This window comes from Puma concolor, chromosome B2 (genome assembly GCF_028749965.1).
Source record: "Puma concolor isolate L17-30 chromosome B2, mPumCon1.1.hap2, whole genome shotgun sequence".
NCBI classification, from domain to species: domain Eukaryota; kingdom Metazoa; phylum Chordata; class Mammalia; order Carnivora; family Felidae; genus Puma; species Puma concolor.
This window is the reverse complement of record NC_141671.1, coordinates 41124724-41151336: the sequence shown is the minus strand read 5'-3', so window position 1 is coordinate 41151336 and position 26613 is coordinate 41124724. Positions and strand designations below refer to the sequence as shown.

The window sequence follows — 26613 nt, the reverse complement described above, 5'->3', positions numbered from 1 at the left end:
AAGCAGGCTCCAGGTTCTGAGCTGTCAGCACAGAGCCGGACGCAGGGCTCAAACTCATGAACTGTGCGACCATGACCTGGGCTGAAGTCAGACGCTTAACCGACTGAGCCACCCAGGCGCCCCAGTATCAGTTTTTATGCGTAATTTTTAAAGCAACAGAAAAAGGAAAGGTCTGGCAATGGAATAATAGTGTCATTTATAAGCCACAGTTACAGACATTCTCATTACACCTTCCTGACAAGGTATCATAATTATACCATTTTATAGAAACCGGTTTTGTAGTTTAGTGATTTGCCCAAGATTTCACAGCTGGCAAGTTGAGGGGGCCATAAATACAAACGTCAGCAAGGTTTGTTCTACTGAGTCACATGGCCTCTTAGAGCAACTCTAGGATTCTAGAAAAACGAAGCTTAAGTCTGTCAGTTCTTTTACGCTTGTTCCCCGAGGCCAGGCCTTGTTGTTACTGGTTTCTGTTTTCACTGCTCACTATGTAACTACCCCTTAGTCAGAAACAAAGACAAGGGGCCTGCTGAGTGTCCCTGCCCCCGCCTAGACTGGGGCTGCTGATGGAGGTGGGGTCGAGGAAGGGGCATACTTCTCAGTGAACAGTCGAGGGACTGGTGTATACTTAAGAGACGAGAAAACCTGAGGTGCCTGGGTGGCTCAGTCAGTTAAGCGTCTGACTTCGGCTCAGGTCATGATCTTACAGCTTGTGAGTTCGAGCCCCACATCGTGCTCTTCGCTGACAGCTTGGAGCCTGCTTCGGATTCTGTGGCTCCCTCTCTCTCTCTGCCCCTCTCCCATTCCCACTCTCTCAAAAAATAAACATAAAAAAAACAAGAGAGAGATGAGAAAACCAAGTGCAGTGTGTGGATCTTATTTTGATTTTTTTTTTTTTAATGTTATTTATTTTTGAGAGAGAGAGACAGTGCAAGCAGGGGAAGGTCAGAGAGAGAGAGGGAGACACAGAATCTGAAGCAGGCCCCAGGCTCCGAGCTGTCAGCACAGAGCCTGATGTGGGGCTCGAACGCACGAACCGTGAGATCATGACCTGAGCCGATGTCTGATGCTTAACTGACTGAGCTACCCAGGCACCCCTTATTTTGATCTTGAGTCAAGCAAGCCAACTATTAAAAACAAACAAACATTTTTTAGACAACTGGAAAAATTTGAATATGAACTCAAATGAAATAATGAAATCACTGTTCATTTGTTAAGAATGATATCAACATGGTAATTATGTTTTTAAAAAAAGTTTGGGGTGCCTGGGTGGCTCAGTTGGTTAAGCATCCAACTTTGGCTTAGGTCATGATCTCGCAGTTTGTGAGTTCAAGCCCCACATCAGGCTTTATGCTGACAGTTTGAAGCCTGCTTCAGATTCTGTCTCCCTTTCTTTCTGCCCCTTCCCTGCTTGCGCTCTGTCTCTTTCTCTCTAAAATAAATAAAATACAAAAAACAAAAATAAAAACAAATAAATTAAAAAAGTCTATCAGGGCACCTGGGTGGCTCAGTTGGTTAAAGCGTCTGACTTCAGGTCATGATCTCACAGCTCATGGGTTTGAGACTCCCGTCGGGCTCTGTGCTGACAGCTTGGAGCCTGGAGCCTGCTTCGGATTCTGTGTCTTCCTCTCTCTCTGTCCCTCCCCTGCTCACGCTCCCTTTCTCAAAAATAAACATTAAAAAAAATTTTTTTTTTAAATAAAAGTCTACCAACCCACACAAAAAAACTAATTTTTGACAAAGGTATAAATGTAATTAATTCAATGAAGGAAAGTAGCTTTTCAACAAAAGGTGCTGGGTCAATTGGACATTTATAGGCGAAATAATGAACTCAAACTTCATATCTTAAAAAAAAAAAAAGATATGAAGGGTTTGAGTTCATTCTTTAAAGATGTAAAAAATATTATTTTTATCATTTAATACTTTAATATTTTAGTATTTAAATATAAATACAAATTTATAAATATATAAATATTCATAAAATTATTTATATTTAAATTTAAATGTTTATGCATATATTTTATATTAACATTTATAATTTGTTTAAATATTAACATTTAAATATTATTTAAATATAAATTTACAAATGAATATAATATATAAAAATAAATACACATATCTTTTAAAAATATAAATATTAAAAAAAAATTTTTTTTAACGTTTATTTATTTTTGAGACAGAGAGAGACAGAGCATGAACGGGGGAGGGTCAGAGAGAGAGGGAGACACAGAATCCAAAACAGGCTCCAGGCTCTGAGCCGTCAGCACAGAGCCTGACGCGGGGCTCGAACTCACGAACCGCGAGATCGTGACCTGAGCTGAAGTCGGCCGCTTAACCGACTGAGCCACCCAGGCGCCCCTAAAAATATAAATATTTAATATTATTTTATATTATTTAAATGTTTTAAATTTTTTAAGTTTTTTTTTTTTTTTTTAATAATCTCTGCACCCAACATGGAGCTCAAACCCACAACCTCGAGATCAAGAGGTGCATGGTTCACCGACTGAACCAGTCAGGTGGCCCTAAACCTCACATCTTAGATAAAAATATACTCAAAATAGATCAAGAGCTAAAATGTAAAACATAAATCTATAAACACGTTACAAAAAAATAGAGAAAGATTTTTGGGAGCTAGGGCTTTGGTGAATAGATTTTAGACCTGAAAAACTCAATATGCCTAAAACCTAAAACCTTTTTATACAAAAAACTAAAAATACCCATAAAGGAAAACACTGATAAATTGGTCTTCAAAATTAAAAACTCTGTGCTTTGCTGAAGAGCCTGTGGAGAGGACACAAAGGCAAGCTGTGGAGTGGCAAAGTGTTTGCAAACCACACATCTGACAAAGTTCTTGTATCTAGAATGAGGAAATCTCAAAACAAAGAAACAATCCAATGAGATAGTTCAAATTCAACAGGCAAAAGACTCAAATGGATTCCACCAGCTAGGAAATAAGCACATCTAGCCATTAGAAAAATACAAATTAAGGTCACAGTGAGATATTACTACACACCTATCAGAAGGGCTAAAGTAACTAAAAAGTGTAACACCAAATATTGGTGAGGATGTGGAAACTGGATCACTCATACACTGCTAGGAGGAATGCAGAACAGCACAGCTACTCTGGGAAAGAGTTTCAGTTCTTTTTAACGTTAAGTGTGCCGTTACCACAGGGCCCAGCAATTGCATTCTTGGATGTTTATTGCAGAGAAACAAAACTTATGTTTACCTAAAAACCTATACACAAATGTGCTTAGCTGCTTTATTCATAATAGGCCCAAATTGGACACAGGTCTCAATGTTCCTCAAAGTGCGAATGGTTAAACAGACTGTGGTATATCCATACCAGGAAGTATGACTCAGCAATAAAACCAAAGGAACTACTGAAACACACAACCTCGGATGGCTATCTTACATGCTGAGTGAAATTAAAAGGCTGTAACTTTATGATTCCATTTATATTAACAATCTTTTCTTCCCCCAGTAAACTCTATGCCGAACGTGGGGCTTGAACTCACGACCCCTGAGATCAAGAATTGCATGCTCTGACTGAGCCAGCCAGGTGCCCCCATTTATATATTAATAATCTTTATATAAAATTATAAAGATGAACAGAAGAGTAGCCACCAGGGGTTTGGGATGGGGGAGAGGTGGATGCGGTTATGGAGAAGCAGCATAATGGGAGTAGTGGTGTTGACAGAAATGTTCTGCATCTTGATTGTGGTGATTGTTAATGTGAATCCACACATAACCAAACTGCACAGAACTGTGCACGCGCGCGCACACACACACACACACACACACACACACACACACGCAGGACAAGATGAAATCCGAATAAGCTCTGTGGGTTGTACCAATGCCAATCTCCTGGGTTTGATTCTGCACTTGTTATACAAGATGCTACCGCTGGGGGGAACTGGGCAAAGGGTACATGGAACCTCCCTGAACATTTTTGTTTGTTTGCTTGTTTTTGAGACAGAGACAGGGGAGGGGGGCAGAGAGAGAGGGAGACAGAGGATCTGAAGCGGGCTCTGAGCTGACAGCAGAGAGCCCAATGCAGGGCTTGAATTCACAAACTGGGAGATCATGACCTGAGCCCAAGTTGGATGCTTAACCAACTGAGCCATGCAGGTGCCCCTGAACATTTTTGTTTTTGCCAACACCCTGTGAATCTCTAATTTTAAAAATAGAAAGAAAAAAGGTCCATCAGAGTGAGATGCATGATGACCTAAATGGCATAGGTCTTGGGTTTGCTTTAAAAAAAAAACCTCTAGGAAGAAAAAATAAAGGAAAAACAAGTGGGAGAGATCGATGAAACAGAACTGAAAAGATGTCAGTAACTGTTGATGCTGGGTGAAGGATATTCAGGGAAAGCATATATACTTTCCTCATTCTGTATTTGAAAATTCCCAAAATAGAAGTTTTATATAGTTCCCAGGAGTACTTGGTTCAACAGAAGGACTAAACCTTATCTGTCTACAGTCTTACTCATTGCTGGAACTTCTGAATACAGATTAAGTTCAAAGTATATCATTCTGTTTCATTTGCAAAGTTTTTATTAGGACCTTTTATTTATGACGTTTAGAGCTCGTAAATCACATTCTTAATCTGGCTCTGCTTACTACTTTTTCCCTCCAAGAAGTGTCCCAAAGTTATAAAAAATAGAAATTTATAAATACACATTGAGAATTATGCACAGTTTTTACACAATAATAGTCGGGTCAATGTTTCCAGCTGTCTAATCATCTTCCAGGACCTCTCATCTGAAACAGAATGACGGACTCCGAAATCTCTACAGCAGAAATGGCAACTCTGGCCCCAACCCACCATCCGTCCTCAGCATCACGGCACTGGGCAGGCACTGGGCAGGTATTGGTTTTGGACAGTCATGGCAAAACAGGAACTGCAGAAATGCTAGTTGGGATGGCGGCGCTGTGAGCAGAGGACAGGAAGCCGGGAAGGTTTCAGCCCTGTATCTGCCACAGCTCATACCTGGGACTGTATTTAAACTCCACAGCCCAAGAATCGCCAAGAGCTGAACCACAGACTCAGCATAGGCCCAATCTGACTGCGGCCAACTGGAAGAGTTCCAGGCCATTACAAACCTGAAAAACGCTTCCTTGGTCCAGAGGTGGGGAACCCAAATGTCTCCTTAGTCTGTCGTCTTCAGTCACTAACAAGCAGCTCTTTCCTTCCAGACAATGGGATGGAGTGCCTGGGGCTACAGTGAGGCCAGAGGGACATGGTGGCTGCTGTCAAGTTCAAGTTTTCAAATTCACCAAGAGCACAGAAAATGGAGAGATTACTCTGGAAGAGGAGCATAAGGAAAGTTCAATATGGACCTTAGGTCACTAACCCAGGGAACGCCTTGGTCATCCTGTGTTAACTTCCAGGTGTCACTGGCATTTTTCTTCTTTGGACTTGATTTTTAAATCTCTTCCTTTGGAGACCAGCCAAAGGGTATCAGCTTGCCCAGCATCTTCCTTAAGGAAGATTTTTTTTTTTTTTTTTTTTTTTTTGGTTTGTAGGGTACATCAAGGATAAAGTCTTCTCTCCCCAGGAGGAAAGGAGGTTGGACAGATTCAGACCTGCTTCTGGAAGAACACCCTGGCTTGGCCCACCTCCACCATAAGGTGGGGCCACAGCCTTCTGAACACGCCAGCCTTCCAGCAGACTGGCCAGGCCCATCCTTCAAAATCTCACCCTCCCCTGACCCCCGCCATCAAATCCCTTTCCTATTGTTTACAATCGGTGATTCTTCTACAAGTCACAGTATAATATAGCCACTGATTTAGGCTCTTGTCAGAGAAAACTTCTTTTCCTGAGATGGGGCAGGACTTGGCAGTTCCCAAGCATGCATCCCCCAGAGGGACAATAAGTGACAAATCTCTCAGGAGAGAGTGCTGCCCAGCTTTATGGGGGCGTTCAAGTGCCAGTGAGAGTCAGTGCTGCCCTTATTCTCCTCTGCCTTTAACATGCCTGCACATGCCTCCTGACTCCTGCCAGCCCCAGATCAAGACTGTGATGGGTGGGCCTCCTGTTTCCAACAGGTTGAGGGAGGACAAAGTCACCTTCCATCAGCTCGCAGGGCACTTGGAGCCCAGGTGAGGAGAGAAGTAAGATTGAGGTTCTGGGGCAATAAATTGGTGCCACAAGTTATCTGTGAGTCAGTAAGAGGGGTCCAGGTATCCTGAACTACAAACGAGGCAAGCGGTCTTTCTGGCAGTAAGCACAGCAGGCAAAGAACCCTTTTTTTCCTGCCACCTTCCCTGGCCTTCCAGGTTTCAAAGGAATCAAGTCCTGTGATAATAACTGAAGTCACTGGCTGTTCCTGCGCCCCACAGCATGGCCAGGTTGATTAGGAGAAGCTGATCATTACCGTCCCGTCTTCCTCCACCCAAATATCCAGTGAAAGTAGGTAATCTTAATATTGAGTTTGCTATTAAAATCATGCCCAGTCACGTCCGGCTGCCTGGGCTTCACCTCGAGGAGGCCACCCTCTCTTCTTCCTTGAGTGGCTTTAACGGCCCCGAGAGAGTGGTGTCCGTGTCTCTGTACAAGGCAGGCTTCCTTCTTGGCTCACGAGAGGGACCTAGAAAGAAGAAGAATCCATGGAGCCTGCCCGGTGGGGGCCCCACCTGCGTCTTCTAAGGGGGACGGCTCCAGGGCTGTGAAGGCTTGTCCCCCAGCTGCAGGATGCTCAACCTCTTTGCAATAAGAGGTACATTGGGGGAGGGGGGATGAGTGAGGTGAGGAAAAGGGAAGAGATTTCCTCTCGCCAGAGGAGCTTTCCCCACGTTTCAGACCTGCTGGGGAGCCTCTCTTTCCTGCCAAGGAGGAGAGAAGGCCACCTCGGTTGGCCAGACAAGCCTCTCTGCACCCCAGCCTCCAACTCACTTCTTCCTGCGAATCTTGGGTTTCTTCACAGGTCGCAGATAAGGGTTATCGATGATGTTCTCCTCCCCATTCCGGCTTCCTGACAAGGAGGGGTTCTGCTGCAGGACAGAGGTGTTCTCCTTCTCGGCTCCAGAATCATCCTTTGAGCAAAAGCCGAAATAAAGCAAAATACCAATGGCATAAGGAAAGAGATCATGCCCATCGTAGGAACTACTATTAGCATCCCTTTCGTCAAGAAATTAGAAGCCCAGGGACCACTTTCTTGCTAATGTACCTATCCCTGCCCCAGATGAGATGAGGCCCAGGCAGGGGCCGGCTATCAGAGGAAGACGAGACCAACCACCTGGACACAGGGGAGCACAGAACCCAAAACTCTGAGCCTCTCGAGAAGACAGGGACATGAGTTAGAATAGAGTCTTGGCAGGGAGTCAGGGGCTAACAGTTAGATGTTCAAGGAGGAAACCCAGTCTGTGGGGAGATACAGACAAAGAGAAGTGACCCCTGATGCTTTGCAGGACACAGGGCCAGAACAAATCATGTGCATAGGGAATCGCCCGGACCGAAAGGAATGAAAATCATGATCAATTTCCTCCATATTCTCAAATGTCTGGTACCTGCAACAGGTACCAATGATCATATTGCAGCAGAGGCCAGAAACTTCTTGAGCCCTGAGGGTTCCGGCCAAGGCAAAGCAGGGCATATGCAGGAACCAACACGGGAAGAGCAACGATAATCCCCATCAGTGACCTGTGGGTCAGGTCTTTCGTTGTTTGCTTTTTGAGGAAAACGATCTGGGAGAAAAGTTTATAGGTTTACATGTATCCAACGTGATCCCAATTAAAACATTTTATTTGTAATGTGTGTAGACATAGAAAAAATAGGTTGAAACATTTGAAACTGGTTCTAGGAATATGGATGATTGATTCTCTTTTTCCTTATTTATACGCTCTTCTATTTTCCAAGTTCTTTAAAATGAGCACAGGCTGTAGGAGAAGGGGGAGAAAAATCACACAACCATACTGAGGGCATGACCTAGAACTCAGGCCTGAGAGACTGTAAGTGACCAGAAGTTGGTGGGGCTGCGCCCCCTGGTGACAGGCCAAGGGTTCTGCCGCTGAGGTTCCTGTCAGGTAATGGAGGCAAAAAGAGGGCCTGACCTCAACCAGGAAATTCTGTTGTCAGGAGACAACAGGGTAGAGGACGCTGCGATTGGATAAAAGGAACAGCAGGCTTTCCCACAAGGGGCAGGAGGCCTAGAACAGGGACTCCTGTCCAGGTTTAGTGAGCCTGAAGAAAATGGCTCACTTCTAGGTTCAGCTGCTCACCCCTCACTGTCCCGCCAATTCTGTTCTCCCCGAAGACCCAGTTCCAATCAGGGTCCCTGGGCTTTCCCTCTCCAACACCTGGTCCGGTGGGACCACAAAGTGACCTAGAGCCACTGTGGACCTTCTGGAGGCTCTCTTGAAAGCGAGTGCTCCAAGGTCAACCTAGCTCATGCCGGACACAAGGTCTGACCATGACCAGACCTGCCTGGGATGTTTGGCTCCTAATCTTTCTGAAGTTCTAAACAGCTTGATTTACTTCCCTACTGTCCTCTCTTTACTGCAACCGCTCTATCCTCAAAGTTGCTGAAAGTTCACTTCAACGCTGCCTTAAAGTATTTCCTGAGATAATATGGATGGAAGGGGAGAGTCACGGGCATGGAAAAGCCAGCCCTGGGGACCTCTGCTGGAGGCCACTAGGCCCTCTCCACGCGGCTCACTTGTCTCACAAGGCCAGGATGTGGGTCCCGAGTCACGGGACAACAGCTTCTCTTCTCCCAAGTAGAGCTGGAAATGCCACTTTCTTGCCTCCTTCAGGGACAGGCAGCCTTGAGATAGGGAGGGACAGGAGTAGATAAAAGTAAAGTACCAAACTGACTGAGATTTGCTTAAAAAAGGTAGGAGCGGAAGAGTCCCTCAGGAGCCTGTGGAGGCCAGAGCACGTGAGCTCCGGTGAGCCCCACACGTCCTGGGGGTGACCGAGGCACCTCTCGCCTTCCAACGCCGTGTCCACGCCAGCAACTGCCACATGGGCCTCTCTGCCCTCGCTGCTCTCCTGACCCCCAGGCTGGTGTAGCCACCTGCTCCCTCGACATCTCCACCCGGTGTCAAGGACGCACCTCAAACTTCTGTGCCAGAAACTGAACTCCGGCCCTTCCCCGTGCCCGGTCCTCCCACAGTCCTCCATGGTGACTCCATCCTTCTAGTTGTTCAAGCCAAAACTCCACAGTCATCCTTGCTTTTCTCAGACTCCCCGCACATCCAATCTGTTAGGATAACTTGTTGGCCTTACCTTCAAAGTAAGGCTGACTACCACCACCCTCTCTACTGCAGCTGCCCTGCTGGACCCACACTCTTTCTCTAAGACCACTGCAGCAGCGTCCTAACTGACCTCCCCATAGTCAGCGATCCCTAGGGAAGTCAGACATGTCCCTCACCTGTTCCACACCCTCCCACCACTCCCGTCTCACCCAATTAAAGACCAGCTCTTAAAGCTGCCTGCGGGGTCCTACCTGGTCTGACCTCTGCCTCTCTCCCTCTGCCTCCCTCAGCCGCAGCCACAGCCACACTCACCTCTGTGTTGTTCCTCAGGGCCTTTGCACTGGCTGCTCCCTTTCCAGAACACTCTTCCCCAGATATTTACAGGGCTCACTTGCTCACTTCCTTCAAGTCTCCTGTCAGATGTGTCCTTCTCAGTGATGTCCACCCTGATCACGCTATTTAAAACTGAAACTTCCATCTTTCACCCTGGATCTTTCCCTACTTGGTCCCCTTGCGCCGACAATAGCAGCTTCATCTTTAATATACAGTAAATGATTTATTTACATATTACGTTTATTGTTGTCGCCCCACTGCCGACACACGGGCTTCCAAAAGGCAGATGTTTTGTTTGCTCTGTTGGCTGAGGTCCCCCCAAGCACCCACAACACTATCGGGCACACACCTGCACTAAGCAAATACTTGTTGAGTAAATGAATGGCACATTGTTCGTAAAAGAGCAAAAGTTGAGATGTTGGTATCTGGCGTTGGCAGAAGGCCGCTAATTCAAACGTACAAGAAAAGAAAATTCTCTTATACACTAATTTAAAATGAACAGTCCCTTTATGTTCAAGCAGATGGGAAAAACCAGAACCAGGTTAAAGGAAGCAACTCCCTGGCAACAGTCTTTGAAGGAAGTGCTGCCCTTGACACGTAAAAGAATAACTTACAACACTAGCTATTTAATGCACTGTAACAATGTCTGTAAACGCTATTGACGGAAAACATAGATGTGTATAGGGAGCTGGTTAAATTCGATAGTTACATCCATTCAATGGAATATGTGAAGCCATAAAGAAACAGCCTGCTGTACACAGATGGAATGATCACCGAGATACAGCGATAAGGGCAAACAGGAAGGGAAAACCGTTCGTGGTTTGCTATTTGTGTTGATAACAATGAGGAGACTATGTCTCTAGAAGGACACACCAAGCTGGTGACACTGGCAGCTTTGTAGGAGAGAGAGTGGATGAACAGGGAACACAGATGGCATAAAGAAATTCTTACCAAACATTTTTTTCTACATCGTAAATTTTCAAACATAGGATTATGGGCGCCAGTTCAACAAAGTAACACTGACAAGTCCAATCGATTGTGTATAAATTGTTGCTAGAATCCTCTCCTTGGGGTCTTCTTATTCATGTATTTACTTTTAACAGAAGAGCAAGTGTTTGTACAGCCTAAAACAGTGGGGGTGGGGTAGGTGGTGAGGGAAGCAGCGAGTGACGTGAGCTGAGCTGCTGGACACCTGATGTTCATTGCTGAGTTAGGTGTTCCTATTCCTGCTTGAACTTGTGAGGAAACAGACTCACGTTAGGTAAGGCCACCAAAGTCACAGTCTCTGGAAAGCAGCGTGGTCTGGATTTGAAGGCAGGCCAGTCTTTGCTGTCTGACTTGACCTCTTGGCCACCCCGGAGTCCACGGGCAGCTCCCAGCATTCTTTCAGCCCCGGTCCGCTCACTGCCATGACCTTGTATATGTCATGACCTGGGGCGTCAGATAACACATCTGCGGGCCCTTTTAACTGCTTTGTACTTACAAAAGGATGGTGGTGTCTGGTTAGAAGATTCCTCCTTCTCCTAGGGTGAACCTCATTTGAGTCCATGACCCCATCACCATATCTCAGACCAAATTAACTGAGTCCAAGACAGAAGTGTAGAATATCAAGTTCCTCTGCTTTATGTAAAGCCATGGGCTTCCAGCCCTAATTCTGAAAGGAATAATCCAACATTAAAGAAACGTGTGTCCAAGCAAGGAGGCCCATCGGCACATCACAGAGAGAGCGTAGGCACCTTGCCCCTGCATTCTGGAGCTGCTGGCTGCCACAGGCCTCACGGAATCTTAGAGAGCACGGGGAATGGCTGGTCCAACGACAACCGCCAAGGCATCCTTTGCTCTGAAGCCAGGGCCAGTCTTAAAGGATGGATGTGACTATGGTAGGCTGACCACAGGGTCCCGCAAGCCTTAAAGGCATTTGAGCTCCTAGCCCTTCTTTGGCTCTACTTGGCTCTTTCTCGCAAAGATGCAGGAACACGAGTGGGGTCTCAGCCTCTTATGTGCAGAGCACAGCACACGGCTAACCAGATGAGAACACCCACAAGCTCGGAGGAGCACATCTCACCTGCCTTGGTCTCTGTGCCCACGCACTCTCATCTCCTCCCCTGGAAACGAAATGCCCGTAACCAGGCCAACCCCACCACCGCGCCTCGTCCCCTAGGTCCCTTACCCTCTCACCTACCAAAGGACATCAGTCCAAACTGTTTCCTTCTCTCCTGCATCCACTTTTCCTCTCTACCAGATCATTCCCGTCAGCGTACTGACATGCTGTTGTTTCTTTAATCTTAAAGAAACAAACAAAAATAAATATACCTCTCTCAACTCCTTAATGTTTCCCCTTTGGCCACCACTCCATTCTTCTCCTTCCCTTTACAGCAAAATTCCTTGAAACGCTTGTCTATATGAGTGCTGTCCAGTGGAACTTTCTGCAATGACATAAACGTTCCCATCTGCACTGCCCTGTAGGCTAGCCATTAGCCACAGGAGGCTATTTGAAAAGTGGCCAATGTGACTAAAAAACTGAATTTTTAGTTTTATATCACTGACATTAAGTTTCTTTGTTTGTTTACTTATTTATTTAGATTTTATTTTTAAGTAATCTCTATACCCAACATGGGGCTCGAACTCACAACTCTGAGATCAAGAGTCACACACTCCACAGACTGATCCAGCCGGGCGCCCCGAATTTCAGTGTAAACAGACACGTGGCTACCGTAACGGACGGCACAGTCTATGCTTACAGAGTCCAATTTTTCTTGTCCTTTTCCACCTCACCCACACCCAAGGCGCTCTCATGGTTTTAAACACGATCTACACGCTGATGACCCCAAATTCCCATCTCTAGCCTTAACAGCTCCCCACACGGCAATCCCTATATCCATCTTGCCACCCGACATCACCGTCTGGCTGTCTAACAAGCATCTCAAAGCTCCCCTGTTTAACCAGAACCCATGCCTTTTCCCCATCCCTGTCCCACCCAGGTCTTCCCGATCTTGGCTGAAGGCAACTCCGTCTTGCCTGCTGTTCAGGCAAAATACCTTGCATTTCTCTTTGGCTCTCTTTCTCACACATCTCACACCCAAACCATCGCTTGGCTCTGCCCTGAACATAGTCTAGAATCTGACCAAATCATCTATCTGACCACGTCTCCTTATCTTCACTTCTATTACCACCTTTCCGTTTACTGCGGAGCCTCCTCACTGGTCTCTCTGCTTCTGCCCTTACCGTCCACAGTCTATTCTCAACATAGCAACCTGACTGACCCTGTTAACAAACCTACACCAGACGCTGACCCTCCTCCGCTCAGCATTCCCAATGGCTCTCACCTTACTGAGCAAAAGCCTAGTGTTTAAGACAGCCTTTAAGGCGTGCCCTGCCCCACCCCCCCCGAGCTCCCCTTTATTCATGCCACCCTGATGGCATTGCTATCCTTCAACACAACAGTTCCCACCTCAGGGCCTTTGCATATCCTGTGCCTTCTACAAGGAGTACTCTACTCCCTGATCTGTACAAGCCTTGTTCCCTTCAGGTCTTCACTTTGATGTCACCTTCTCAGGTGACTTTCCCTCATACTGTACTACTTCCTATCTCCTAATTTATAATTTTTCCTTAGCTACATGAGGGCAGGAAATGCTGTCTATTTTGTCTCCTGCTACTTCCCCAGCACCCGGAACTGTGCCTGGCTGGCAGACACTTGTTCAATATTTGGTGAATGAATGAATGAATGGATGAATGAATGAATGAATGAATCCCCAGGGCATGGACTTGTCTCTCAAGCAAGAGATCGTCACGAGCCTGATCTCAGGCTTGCGGGGTGACAGGCTGAGGGCAGCACGGGCGACTTTTGGGGGTACCGTGAAGTGGATAGAAGGCAGGACCCACCGTGCTGATGTGCAGAGGGAGGTTCTCGGTGTCTGTCTGCTCATCCTGCTCCGAGGAATCTGTCTCTTCCATCTGTTGCATCTCCAGCTCCGAAGGAAGGAGGGCTGTCAGGTAGGGGATGGTGAAAGGCCTGGCAGCGATCACTGGGAAATCGGAAGAGGGGCACAATTCCAGTCACGGCGCCCTCGCAGCGGGCTGAGAGCCTGACAATCCCACCAACAGCAACGAGTAACAGTAACGGCTAATGCGCTCCAAACACTCAGCGCGGGCCATGCCGTCCTACACGTTATCTTTAATCCTCGCCTCCACCCTATTGAGTACAATTGCCAGCCCGTTTCACAGATGAGGAGGAACCTGAGGCACGGAAAAGCGATCTCCTTGAGCACACAGAGAACGGCAGAGCGACATCTCAACTCGGGCAATATGACCTCGGAGCCCACTTTTACCAAGTAGAACCAGACTCAGACAGAAATGGGGCTGCATCTGAGCAAAGCACCAGCTTAGTGATCTTATACCCCAGGTCAGTTAGCCCCGCTAAGCCTCATATCTGGGTAGGGATATCGATCTCTTCACCGTAAAGGACTCAAGTCCAAATACTGGACTTGAGAACTCTCTGCATGTAAGTATATCCACTGAGCTAACAGTAAACGAGCATTCCAGTTCTTCCAAAAAGCATTGATGAAAAGAAATTTTTAATAAAAAAAAAGAAAAGAAAAGAAACCACCTATGTGTACTTCTATGGCAGAATGTGATTAGCAGAAGACACTCTAAGATTATTTTGGCTACGGCTCAGATGTGAAGTCCTGTGGTCCAAAAGAGCTAGGTTGAATTCTATCTACCAGCTGTGTGACTTGGGGCAGATGACCTCATTTCTTTTCTCTATAGGCCTCGGCTTCCTACGATGGTGGGGACAACAGTTCTGAACTCATAAGTTGGCTCACGAGAGGATTTAATGAGATAATATAAGAGAGATGACTGGCGCAGCGTCTGGCCCTTATGAACTGTTAGCGGCTAGTACTCGAGGGCCAGGCAGGCAGCGAGCACTCAATAGGGCTCGATAGGACTAACTGAACCAGTCGCCCAAACCAATCTCTCTGTTCACCTCTGAGAAAAGCGAAGCCTGTGGAGATGAAGTAACGTGGGCACACGGTGTCGTGACCGTTCGGAGATGAGAACTGCAGGGACATGAAGGGCAAAGACTGGGGGAGGTTCTGTAAGTGCCCCGCTCCCGATGCCAATGTCCCTTCTACTACAAGGGCTGTTGCTTCTACTGTATGAGTCTCTCTGATACCTGGGGCTCAGAGTCATCCTCGAGGTAGCTTAAACTCAACCTCAAGCAGCTGATCCCAACAGAGGCCGTAACATTTTGCATTTATCAGTTAGGGACAGGCCCTGAAGACCTGGGAGAAGGAGCCAGAAGTGCAAAGAACAAGGGGCCCCTAAGACAAAGCCAGAGCCTTCATTTCTTCCTACCATGCCAAGAGAAAAGGAAGATGGTGATTATTTCAAGTGACAAGACAGGGTCCACGGAGGGGAGAGACTCTCACATGGAAACGTGCTGACGTCGTCTTTGAAGAGACTCTGGGTCTCGCCTGTCTTTGCCATAAAACGGGTGAGTGCCCGCTCCACGTCTCGTCTCTGGGACGCAGCCTTCTCCCGTAGGACCTGGTAGTCTGACACGGGCTCGCGGTACGTCTATAAAGAGAACAGCAAAGACACTAGATTAATATCGATGGACCATCCTTGCTGCTGCTATGTCCTTCCACCCTCACAATGACCCAGTGACGTCAATGAGAGCCAAGACACCCCCCCCCCCACCCCAGGGGCAGTGGAGGGCAGAACGAAAATGATGAAACTATCGCTAATTTATTTTGAAGTTTAAAAATTAGAAACATATGAACATTTACTATAGTGATTGCCCCTGGACCTTCACTTAGCTGCTGTGACATAAGGCATAGGAGACGCCATCCTGAAGGAAGGGTAATCCCCCCAGGGAAGCCCTGACAGGGAGCACCCAGCCCCACAGGTGGAAGGTGACATCCTACAGGATGTGAGTGGCTGCTTCAGTATCCCCTTGTTTTCTTAAAGCAAACCTCACACAATGGATACGCTGTCCCAAAAGAGTCCCTCCAAGAGACACTAAGGATATTAATGTAAGTGTAAATGAACAAGAAAATGGTGGGCTGACACTCCTCCCGCTCCTAATTACGAGCTCTTTGGCAATCACATCACACAGTGAAAAATGACCAAGATCCCATCAGAATGAGAAGTTAGCCAAAACATTTTAAATTGTAATGGGAAAGCTAACATTTTAATAATGACCAAAAAAGCACCTACTTTTCGTGCTATGGAGAGAGGATTTTTAAAAGAGGCATTGTAGGGGCGCCTGGGTGGTGCAGTCGGTTAAGCGTCCGACTTCAGCCAGGTCACGATCTCGCGGTCCGGGAGTTCGAGCCCCACGTCAGGCTCTGGGCTGATGGCTCAGAGCCTGGAGCCTGTTTCCGATTCTGTGTCTCCCTCTCTTGCCCCTCCCCCATTCATGCTCTGTCTCTCTCTGTCCCAAAAATAAATAAACGTTGAAAAAAAAAAAAAATTAAAAAAAAAAAAAAAAAAGAGGCATTGTAGGGGCGCCTGGCTGGCTCAGTCGGTTAAGCGTCCGACCTCGGCTCAGGTCATGATCTCACAGTTTGTGATTTCAAGCCCTGCATCAGGCTCTGTGCTGACAGCTTGGAGTCTGGAGCCTGTTTCAGATTCTGTGTCTCCCTTTCTCTCTGCCCTTCCTCCCTCCCCACTTGTGTTCTGTCTCTCTGTCTCTCAAAAATGAATAAACATTAAAAAAGAAAAAAGTCACCTGCTTCACTGACTGAGCCAGTCAGCTGGCCTCTATGGTGTTTTTGGTGGTTTTATTTATTTATTTATTTATTTATTTTTTTATTTTTATTTTTTTTTTTTTTTTCAACATTTATTTTTGGGACAGAGAGAGACAGAGCATGAACGGGGGAGGGGCAGAGAGAGAGGGAGACACAGAATCGGAAACAGGCTCCAGGCTCTGAGCCATCAGCCCAGAGCCTGACGCGGGGCTCGAACTCACGGACTGCGAGATCGTGACCTGGCCGAAGTCGGACGCTTAACCGACTGCGCCACCCAGGCGCCCCTATTTATTTGTTTTTTTTTTGAGCTCTGGGTACTAGTTCAACATGTATGTGCACTTTTTAAAACTTCACCAAACTGTATATTTATTATTTGTGCTTTTCTGTATATTTGTGATACTTCAGTAAAAGTTTACTTAAAAAAAAAGGTATTGGAATCATTCCCACTGTTGTCAATGTTAATTCAAGTGCAATGTTAATTCAAGTTAATTCACCTATATGTGCAGTTCCCCTGTCCACACTTAAACACAGAAACAAGTAAAAAAAAAAAAGAGTGGATTGTGAACATACTTGTTAAACACATTAAAATGCACGATCCCACAATTATTTAAGTGTTTATTTATTTGGAGAGAGAGAGACAGAGACAGAGAGAGAGAGAGAGAGAGAGAGAGAGAGAGAGAATTCCAAGCAGGCTCCGCGCTGTCAGCATAGAGCTCGATGTGGGGCTCAAACCCACAAGCTATGAGATCATGATCTGAGCCCAAATCAAGAGTCAGATGCTTAACCGACTGAGACCCCCCCCACAGGAGCCTCAAGATCTTACAATTATTTTTAAGATGACTGTTTGACATTCAAGAAGCTGGACATTTAATAGGAAGCTTTAAAAGAGATTCTTGAAATAATTTGTAGATGAGAATGAAAAAAATTAGTTTTATGATTTTTTTTTTCAAATGACTTAGATTTAATCATCAGAAACAAACTAAGTGGAAAGTTTACAACAGAGAAGAATTACATGTCAGCGCCTTTTGCGAACCGAGCTGGGACAGAAAGGGGCAGGGGCTGCATCTCAGCCTTCCAAAGACACCCACAGTGTCCCTGGCAGTTTGGTTCAGGGAAGAGGGAGCCTCTGCTGGCTCTGTGCACTGAGGAGTTTTATGATTTCTTAAGGGCAGCTGACGATGCTGCATATCTTTGTAATGTGCCCTTTTCAACCATGAGAGCTGTAAAAGTATCAAAACAAACTAATTTTAGAATCAGACCTCCAGGGGGGCCTGGGTGGCTCAGTCGGTTGAGTGTCTGACTTCGGCTCAGGTCATGATCTCATGGTTCATGAGCTCGAGCTGCACATCGGGCTTGCTGCTCTCAGTGCAGATCCTGCTTTGGATCCTCTGTCACCCACCCCTCCCCTCAAAAATAAATAAACATTTAAAAAAAAAAAAAAGAATCAGACTTCCAACTTACTAGTCCACCAAGTATTAAACAGAGATTTCAAAAAATAAAAAGCAGAGGCAATCCCATGGTTGTCATTATAAAAGAGGTAATACATTTCCTGAACCTTTAATATGGGTGAGATAATCTTTTAATGTATATTATTTTGGTATAGTGTTACATTATAATATTTGTGTAATAAGCAAATACCGGAATATGTACTTAATATTTTTACTGACCGAGATACACTATAAAAGAGTGAGGGACTGCTGTAGGTTGAACGGTGTTCTCCCCTAAAAAGAGATTTGTTGAAGTTCTAACCCCAGTACTGCAGAATATGATCTTATTTGGAAATAGGGTCATTGCAAGATGTAATCAGTTAATGTGAGGTCATACTGGAGTACAGTGGTACTAATCCAAGGTGACTGGTGCCCTTATAAGAAAATGGCCATGTGAGGAGAGATCCAAAGAGAATGCCACGTGAAGACAGTTGGAATGATGTATCTACAAGTCAAGGAATGCCACTGACTGCCCACAAACCACCCAAAGGTAGGCAGAGGCAAGGAAGGATTCTCCTACAAGGTGAGCCTGCTGACACCTTGATTTTGAATTTTTAGCCTCTCGAACCATAAGACAATGTATTTCTGTTGTCCTAGGCCACCTAGTTTGTGGCACTTTGTTACAGCAGGGAGCCCTAGGACACTAATATAGAGACTTCCAGTCAAGGAAAATGACTGTGTTGCAATGGTGGGTGGCCGTCTATTCCTAAGGTGTGGAGAGATGTTCTGGAGAACTTGCCCCAACAGCCTGTGTGATGGCCACATTTGCATTAGTGCATGGTGTGGAGGGGAGGACAGAAGAAGTATGTGAAGACCCCTGGGCACACCACACCTTCCCAAGGGGAGGTGAAACTGCTAGTTTGGCAAATGAAAACACATTCGAACGCTGGAGAACATAATTCTCCCTTGCCAAATTGTCTGTCAACGAGGAAGGACATTCTGAGCTCTGAACTACCCTTTGCCAACAAACTTTTGGACTCCAGTCTGACAGTCAGGAGGAACTGACTACATTTGCATCCGCATTGGCCCCTGCCAATAGGGGGGCCAAATCACTCACCGGAGTTTTGATGTAGGTGTGAGGGTCAGGGAACTCGGGAAAATGGCTGGGGATGTGCGGCGGGTGGGGTCGGTTCTGCCCCGCAGTGAGGGCCTTGGGGGTCACTGGTTGATTGGTCACTGGAGCTGCAACAGAGTCACAAGCGGTTACTCCTCTGCCCCAGGCCGCGAGTCTCTACCCCGTCCCTCCTTTGCTCAAAGTAAATGCTGGACCTCGATGTTCTCCTTGTAGAGCAGGCACTTTGTATTTCTATCTATAAAAGTCCTTTCATGCCTTGAGGACCTGAGAAGGTCACCCCCACAATGCCCGGCCCTGCTGTATGATCTGCATGGGGAGACAGTCCCACATACAGCCATCTGCCATCATGCCTCATAGGTAGGTGAGTGGGTGGCTGTGACAAACACTATATAAGGAAGCACGCTGAGGAACTAAGGAAGTTGGGTGGGCTAGGAACAGTCTTTTCACAGAACCCAGATAACAAAGACAGACACTGGGCCAGGGTATGTCAGTGTGTGCTACTGGAAGCAAGAGGGGATTGAAAATGGCCCTTTCTAAAAGGGTACCAGCATGAAAAGAGTGCTGAAAAAAATCTAGTATATTCTCCCTAAGGTCCTACAAGCCCAAACTAGTTACTCCCAAGTCTCAGTTTATGGCACTCAGTTTAGTGAAGACAGAGGTCTTCAAACTTTTTGCATGAGGAACAGAGAGTAAATATTTTAGGTTTTGCAAGTCATATAGTCTGTGACGACTGCTTAACTCTGACATGATAGCATGAAAGCCACCATGGATGATATGTAAACATGGCTGTGTTCCAATAAAACTTTATTTACATAAACAGGCAGTGGCCCACATTAGGCCTACAGGCCATCGTTTTCTTGATTTACGGAAGAATGAGAACTTTTGCATTTTTCAAACGGCCCTCTTCTGGAGCTAAAGCACAAGAACCACAGCAACACCTCCAAGATGGTTTACTTTTCTGGTGACTGAATTTTGCACCCTAATCCTGTTAATCTAAATAGAGATCATATTGCAGGCAGCCCCAGATAATGGAAGGGAGTGAGCCTGTAACAAGCAAGTAGCTACAAACCGATCTCCGTCCTATTCAATGAATTCATTCCATGACTATTAATTGAGCACTTGCTGAGTACCTCAGTTCACAGGCACTTACGGGCAGTGATGACCATTCTCTGAGACCGTTTTGCATAAGCAGGGAGAGTGTCCACGTTGAAACCTAAGAAACAGGAAAGCTAAAATCACTGCCCAGACCACTGGCTATTGACCATGGAAGGGGAAGTCATACAGCAGTGGAAAAGGTTCAACTCCCAGCTTGAGGGCTTTGCGGCCACTCGAAAGCAGCTCCAGCAGAATCCCTCAACAGGGAAGAAGGGGATCTGTGAAATGGGTTCAGAGGAACCCTCTTTTGAGGGAGCCCTCTCTCAAGCTAAGAGCAAACCAGGAGACTCACGAGGGAACTCAAGAACACTCGGCAGACGTGGCTGACTCCTGGGGACTCTTCTTTCTCTCCTAACTCCAACTCAGTTGCACTGAAGAATTGGAAACTGGAGGTGTACTCACCCATCTCGACCAGCGTGACCACAATATCTGACAGTGTGGGCTGGGTCCGGGCTGTGTGCTCACAGTAGGACTTGGCACTCCTCCCAATTTCTGAAATGTCTAGGAAAGGATCAAAGGCATAAAATCTTACTCTCAGTTCCCAAGAAATTAAGTACAAAATTATCATAAGAGCCAGCAGTTCCACTCCTGGGTATACACCCAAGTGAACTGAAAACAGATACTTGTGCACCAATGTTCACTGCAGTATTTGCAATGGCCAAAAGGTGGAAACAGCCCGTTACTCATCAGCTGATGGATGGTTAAGCAAAATGGGGTCCACGCATACAATGGAATATTATTCAGCCTTCAAAAGGAATGAAATTTTGATACATGCTACATGGACAAACCTTGAAAATGTTATGCGAAGTGAAATAAGTCAGACACAGAAAGTCAATTTTTTAAGACTCCACTAATATGAGGTCCCTAGAAAAAAGAAAATCCACAGATATGAAAAGCGGATTCGAGGTTACCAGGAGCTGGAGGGAGGGAGGAATGTGGAGTCAAAGCTATGGATACAGTGTTTCTGTTTAGATGATGAAAAAGTTCTAGAAATGGATAGTACGGACAGTTGTACAGTTGTACATGTATTTACAGCTGTGAATGTATTTAATGCCACTGAATTGTTCATTTAAAAATGGTTATGCGAGTGCTGGGTGGTTCAGTTGGTTACGCCTCTGACTTTGCCTCAGGTCATGTCTCGAGGTTCATGAGTTCAAGCCCCGTGCCCGGCTCTGCGCTGACAGCTTGGGAGCCTGGAGTCAGTTTCAGATTCTGTGTCTTCCCCTCCCCCATCCATGCTCTGTCTCTGTCTCTGTCTCTCTCTCTCTCTCTCTAAAATAAATAAACTTAAAAAAAAAAAAGAGTTAGTGGAACATTTGGCTGGCTTAGTTGGTAGAGCATGCGACTCTTGATCTCAGGGTTAAGTTCAAGCCCCACGTTGGGATTAGAGATTATTTAAAAATAAAATCTTAACGGGCAGCTGGGTGGCTCAGTCTGTTTAGGCATCTGACTTTGGCTCAGGTCATGATCTCGCGGTTTGAGCCCCATGTCGGGCTCTGTGCTGACAGCTTGGAGTCTGGAGTCTGCTTCAGATTCTGTGTCTCCCTCTCTGTCCCTCCCCTGCTTGCACTGTCTCTCTCTCCCTCTCAAAAATAAAGAAGCGCGGGGCGCCTGGGTGGCGCAGTCGGTTAAGCGTCCGACTTCAGCCAGGTCACGATCTCGCGGTCCGTGAGTTCGAGCCCCGCATCGGGCTCTGGGCTGATGGCTCAGAGCCTGGAGCCTGTTTCCGATTCTGTGTCTCCCTCTCTCTCTGCTCCTCCCCCGTTCATGCTCTGTCTCTCTCTGTCCCAAAAATAAATAAACGTTGAAAAAAAAAATTAAAAAATAAAGAAGCGCAAAAAAAAAAACAAAAAAAACAAAAAAAGAACTAAAAGTTAAATAAAATAAAATCTTAAAATAAAAACAAACAAACAGAGTTACACCAAAGTCCTTCAGGGAAAAGGGGAGGTACGAAGCTGGGCTCCATAAATGGGCTCTGGAGGTGGGTGGGTAATTCCATCAAAGCTCTTGAAATTGTGCTGCACTTTACCTACAGAAAAGCCCTTTTCCAGGGATGGGTCCACAGATCTCACTCTGCCTGATGCTTATTACTAACACGAATCCTAAAACTTTGTATCCAGAGCTCTTTTATCTTTATTTTTTAAAATTTAAATTCAAGTTAACATATAGAGTAGTAGTGGTTTCAGGAGTAGAACTCAGTGATTCATCTCTTACCTATGACACCCAGTGCTCATCCCAACAAGTGTCCTCCTTAATGCCCATTCCCCATTTAGCCCATCCCCCCACTTACCTCCCCTCCAGCAACCCTCAGTTTGTTCTCTGTATTTAGGAGTCTCTTAACTTATTTTTTATCTTTTATCTTATTCCTTTCCTTCCTCTATGTTCATCTGTTGTGTTTCTTAAATTCCACATATGGGTGAAATCATATGATATTTATCTTTCTCTGACTGACTTACTTCACTTAGCATAATACCCTCTAGTTCCCTCCGTATCCAGAGCTCTTGACAACATGGAGGTGCCCAAGTCTCAGCAAGACCCCGGCATAAGCCATCTATCCTTGGTATTCCTTGGAGTGAAGCGGCAGACTTTTATGCTCTTTTCAGACCTTTTAGTTTCAATATTCACATTTTTCCAACACAGCTACTTCAGCTTCATCCCTCTCAGTGGCAACCATTTCTTCTGAGAGGAAAAAAAGGCCTCTTGCCCAGTGGTACTAGAAAGAACGACCTCAACCATGATGACCTTTAAACTCTGAATTCCAAGATCTTTTCAAGAACTGAATTCTCAGGGCGCCTGGGTGGCTCAGTCAGTTGAGCGTCCGACTTTGGCTCAGGTCATGATCTATCTCGTGGTTCGTGAGTTTGAGCCCCGTGTCAGGCTCTGTACTGATGGCTCGGAGCCTGGAGCCTGCTTTGGATTCTGTGTCTTCCTCTCTCTCTCTTTGCCCCTCTCCCACTCATGCTCTCTCGCTCTCAAAATTAAACACACATTAAAAAAAAAAAAAAAAGAGAACTGAATTCTTCTCTGTTGGGAACTATTAGTCCATTCCTTTAGGACAAAAGTTCTCAACATGTGGTCTGGGAATCCCCAGGCAGCCCTGAAATCCTTTCCAAAGTCCACAGGCCAAAACTATGTTTATAATAAAGTGAAGACATTCTTTGACTTTTTTACTCTCGTTTCTCATGTAGTTTTCCAGAGGCTATATGGCCTATGATGATGATATCATGGGTCTGAGGGATAATGGAATGTGGGCCTGCATATGTATACGTTCGAAATTTTCTCAATTTTACTTTCTAATGTGGCAAAAATCTCTCTACATAAAGCCCATGTAGACAAAACTCCTCAGGTCCTCGATATTTAAGAGTCTAATGAGGTCGTAAGACCAAAACATTTGGTATTTAAAAGTTCCAAACATCAGCTGCAGAGAGCCACCTCACCCCAGACCACGTCCTTCCTGGGGCAGCCCACACTGAGTGCCTGATCAAGATCTGAGTACAAAGGCAGGGCCTTTTCAGCCTGATGTGGCCTACTCTGATGGAGGACAATTGCTCCAGAGCTCCCCAGTGAGGTGACCAATTCTTTATTTGGCCTGAATTGCGGTTAACTTCTCCCCCTGCCTAAACTTTTCTCTCACATTCGTAAGTGTTGATCTCTCAAAAGACACCTTAAATACCCTCATCTCTCATTCCATCCTACCTCATCCCTCCCACCCGAAATAAAACCCAAGCAGGGAAATACATGGCATACGCAGAAAAGGCTTTGTGAGACCATTCCAGGCTCCTAAACCTCAACATGTTTCCTTTATTTATTTACTTATTTTAATGTTTTTACTTATTTTTGAGAGAGAGAGAGACAGAATGTGAGCAGGGGAGGGGCAGAGTTAGAGGGAGACACAGAATCTGAAGCAGGCTCCAGGCTCCAAGTTGACAGAACAGAGCCCAACGCGAGGCTCAAACCCATGAACCGTGAGATCATGACCTGAGCCGAAGTCAGAAGCTTAACTGACTGAGCGACCCGGGTGCCCCAACATGTTTCCTTCTAAAAGTGTTTTTTTCCAGAGGTGTCTGGGTGGCTCAGTTGGTTAATCATCTGGCCCTTGATGTCGGCTCAGGTCATGGTCCCACGTGTGTGGGATTGAGCCCTGCGTCAGGCTCTCCACTGACAACATGGAGCCTGCTTGGGAGGCTGCCTCTCTCTCTCTGCCCCTACCCCCCCCTCAAATATAAATAAAAAATAAAAGTGTTTTTCCATTCTATAAAACTTCTTTACCGTCCCTCTTTGAATCACATACTATAGCATTTGATTATGCAGTGTGTAGCATCTATTTCATGGGAATTAATCATAGCTCTGCAACAAAACTATAACTTCTTTGAGCACAGAGAAAAGACAGCAGTAACAGCACCTACAAATCATCATGAGCTTACAATATTCCTAACATCATATGTTTTTCATATGCACCTCATTTATACTCACAACTCCATGAGATACAAATTATTATCCTATTTCACAAATAAGGAAATTGAAGTTCAGGAGGTTTAGTGACTTGCTCAGGCTATGAAGGGGCAGAGCAACAACTTACACCCATGTCCATCTGATTCTAAAGCCTGTAAGTCACTTTACTGTGTTCTTCTTATTCCTAAACCCTCTCTTACACCATCACATTGCAGGACACAGAACAAGATGTCTGGTTGACTTGAAGAGGGCCGATTGTTTCCTGGTACTTACAGCTCTGCAGCATCTCTGTCAATGTTTCCACAGATGCTTTCTCGGCACTCTCAAACCCTGCCTCTGTCAACAAGGAGCTCACGACCACCTGAAGGGTTCGCCTCCGGGCCAGATGGTAGTTATCAGCAGGATTAGTGGACTGTTTACTTCCTGATCTCTGCAAATCAGTACCATTAAAATAAATAAATAAATAAATAAATAAATAAATAAATAAATAAATAAATTTCACCTACAGGACAAGGATGCAATGAAGCAGTTCACATATCATCAATGGTAAGCAAAAGTTCTCTTGCTAAATATTTATTTATCAGTGCTTAATGAAAGGTAGTAACCTCTGGCGTTTAGACTTACAAATCTCAGCCAGCTGAGTAATCAAGTACCAAGGGGCTACCCTAAACTTAAAATTCCAATAACACAAAATATCCATTTTTTACTATTTTAGCAGATTATCAGAATATATAGCTGGAAAAAAAATGCATGATGGGATTGAATTCATGTCTATCTCTTAGAAAAAAATGCTCTATTGTTCCTCCCATCACCACACCATTTCACTAACAATAAACATTAAAACAGCACCAGACGACGCTGAGGAGTGGAAGGCAAGCGACAACAGCACAGAAAAGTAGAAAAGCTAAATATTTTGAAACGGGAATCCCTCCCAAGTTTGGCTGGCCAATAAGAAGGCGAAACTGGCGTCTTCGAGCCAATCAGGAGGTGTTCCGGGTTCCCAACCCCCAACAGGAAGGGAGCCAATCAGTACACAGGTCGGCGAACTCAGGAGGCCGCCGCCAAGTCCCAAGGAGGGGCGCATGTACGGCCTGAAAGACCCTCCTCCACTTGGAGCTCAGAGTGGGGCTGGATTTCTAGCTATGAGATTGTTGCCCACACTAGGGGGGAATTACAGAATGCCCAGACTCTCTCGGCTTTGGCCCCGCGCCTCCCGCGCTTACCGTTCCGGAGCCACCGGCCCCGGCAGTGGCCGCCGTGTCGGCCATCTTGCTCTGGCGTAATGTGCGCGAGCGCAGGGCAGGATGGGACTTGTAGTCGCAGAGCGGGGAGGGCGTGGAGCGCGCGGAGAGCGGGGAGGGCGGGGAGAGCGGGGCGTGGCGGCGTGCACCCCTCTGGGCTTCCCTAAACCTAGGCGGGTGGGGTGTGTGTATCTGAGGCCCCCAGCTCACGTGACCTTCTGTGAGTGGTGGGTTCTTGCCTACCCAGTGAGCCTCTGATTTGGCCAAGAAGATGCGTCCTCGGTCTCACACCTGTTTTTGGTGAAATCGTTTCTCATAAAGAGCACATTCCTGGAACGCTCCAAACTTGGCTGATTGTTAGCAACACCTAGCTGGATCCCATTCGGTCCCACTGACTCACTCCCTGGGGAAGGGGCCTGGAAATCGGTATTGTGAAGCTCTCCAGGTGATTCAATTTGGGGAAACCCTATTTTGTGCTGACGGCCCCGCAGCCCGCCAGTGGCCCACTTGGAACTAGAGCCTTACGATCAGATAGCCCGGGTCTTCCTCTGCATCCCGCTGCCTTCTCCCCCTCAATCCGCAGGTATTTGCGGGGCAAGCCGGGAGGCGCAGGAGGCGGGCATCTGTCCGGTGCCTGCCTCTTTCCCCAGAGCGGTACGTCCACGCGGTGCTCGTGGTTTTCTGTGTTGTACTCGCTCATCAGCCACTTCTGGGTGGGGGTTCTCCGTGTAGGGACGGGGGACCGCACCGCGCCTCATTTTGCTCCGTCTGCGAGTACCTGGGAGGGCGCAGACGCTGGGTTTGAAACCTAACACTCACCAGATGTGAGTCAGGGCACATTACCTAACCTTACTGTGCCTCAGTTCCCTCTTGTGAAACTGGGGTGGGATTGATAGAAAAGAAAATGAACTAATA

The 26613-nt window shown here is 46.2% G+C and overlaps 1 protein-coding gene across 4 annotated transcripts; it reads right to left on the bottom strand.

Moving 5' to 3' along the window:
- Positions 1-4531: 4531 nt before the first annotated feature.
- TAF8 (TATA-box binding protein associated factor 8) lies at positions 4532-25831 on the bottom strand. 4 transcript variants are annotated; one of them, XM_086706841.1, is made up of 9 exons: positions 25681-25831; positions 24731-24887; positions 20408-20506; positions 20001-20063; positions 18833-18957; positions 14966-15113; positions 13419-13561; positions 6901-7040; positions 4532-6595 (listed from the first exon to the last, which is right to left on the bottom strand). In XM_086706841.1, exons 1-9 carry the CDS (start codon positions 25723-25725, stop codon positions 6583-6585), a joined length of 933 nt encoding a protein of 310 aa, XP_086562967.1. In that variant the 5' UTR covers positions 25726-25831; the 3' UTR covers positions 4532-6582. The 4 variants fall into 4 exon arrangements, with proteins under 4 accessions (XP_086562967.1, XP_086562969.1, XP_086562968.1 ...); XM_086706843.1 differs by lacking the exons at positions 4532-6595; positions 6901-7040 and adding exons at positions 7732-11190; positions 11719-11820; XM_086706842.1 differs by lacking the exons at positions 4532-6595; positions 6901-7040 and adding an exon at positions 7732-11820.
- Positions 25832-26613: the final 782 nt, after the last annotated feature.

What these genes read in the sequence shown, in the direction of transcription:
- TAF8 (XM_086706841.1), bottom strand. Translation starts at nt 25,725, where the DNA reads ATGGCCGACACGGCGGCCACTGCCGGGGCCGGTGGCTCCGGAACG. An exon ending in GGGCCGGTGGCTCCGGAACG is followed by an intron (nt 24,888 to 25,680) that starts GTAAGCGCGGGA and finishes ACTGATTTGCAG; the next exon opens with AGATCAGGAAGTAAACAGTC. An exon ending in GGTCACGCTGGTCGAGATGG is followed by an intron (nt 20,064 to 20,407) that starts GTGAGTACACCT and finishes CCTGTTTCTTAG; the next exon opens with GTTTCAACGTGGACACTCTC.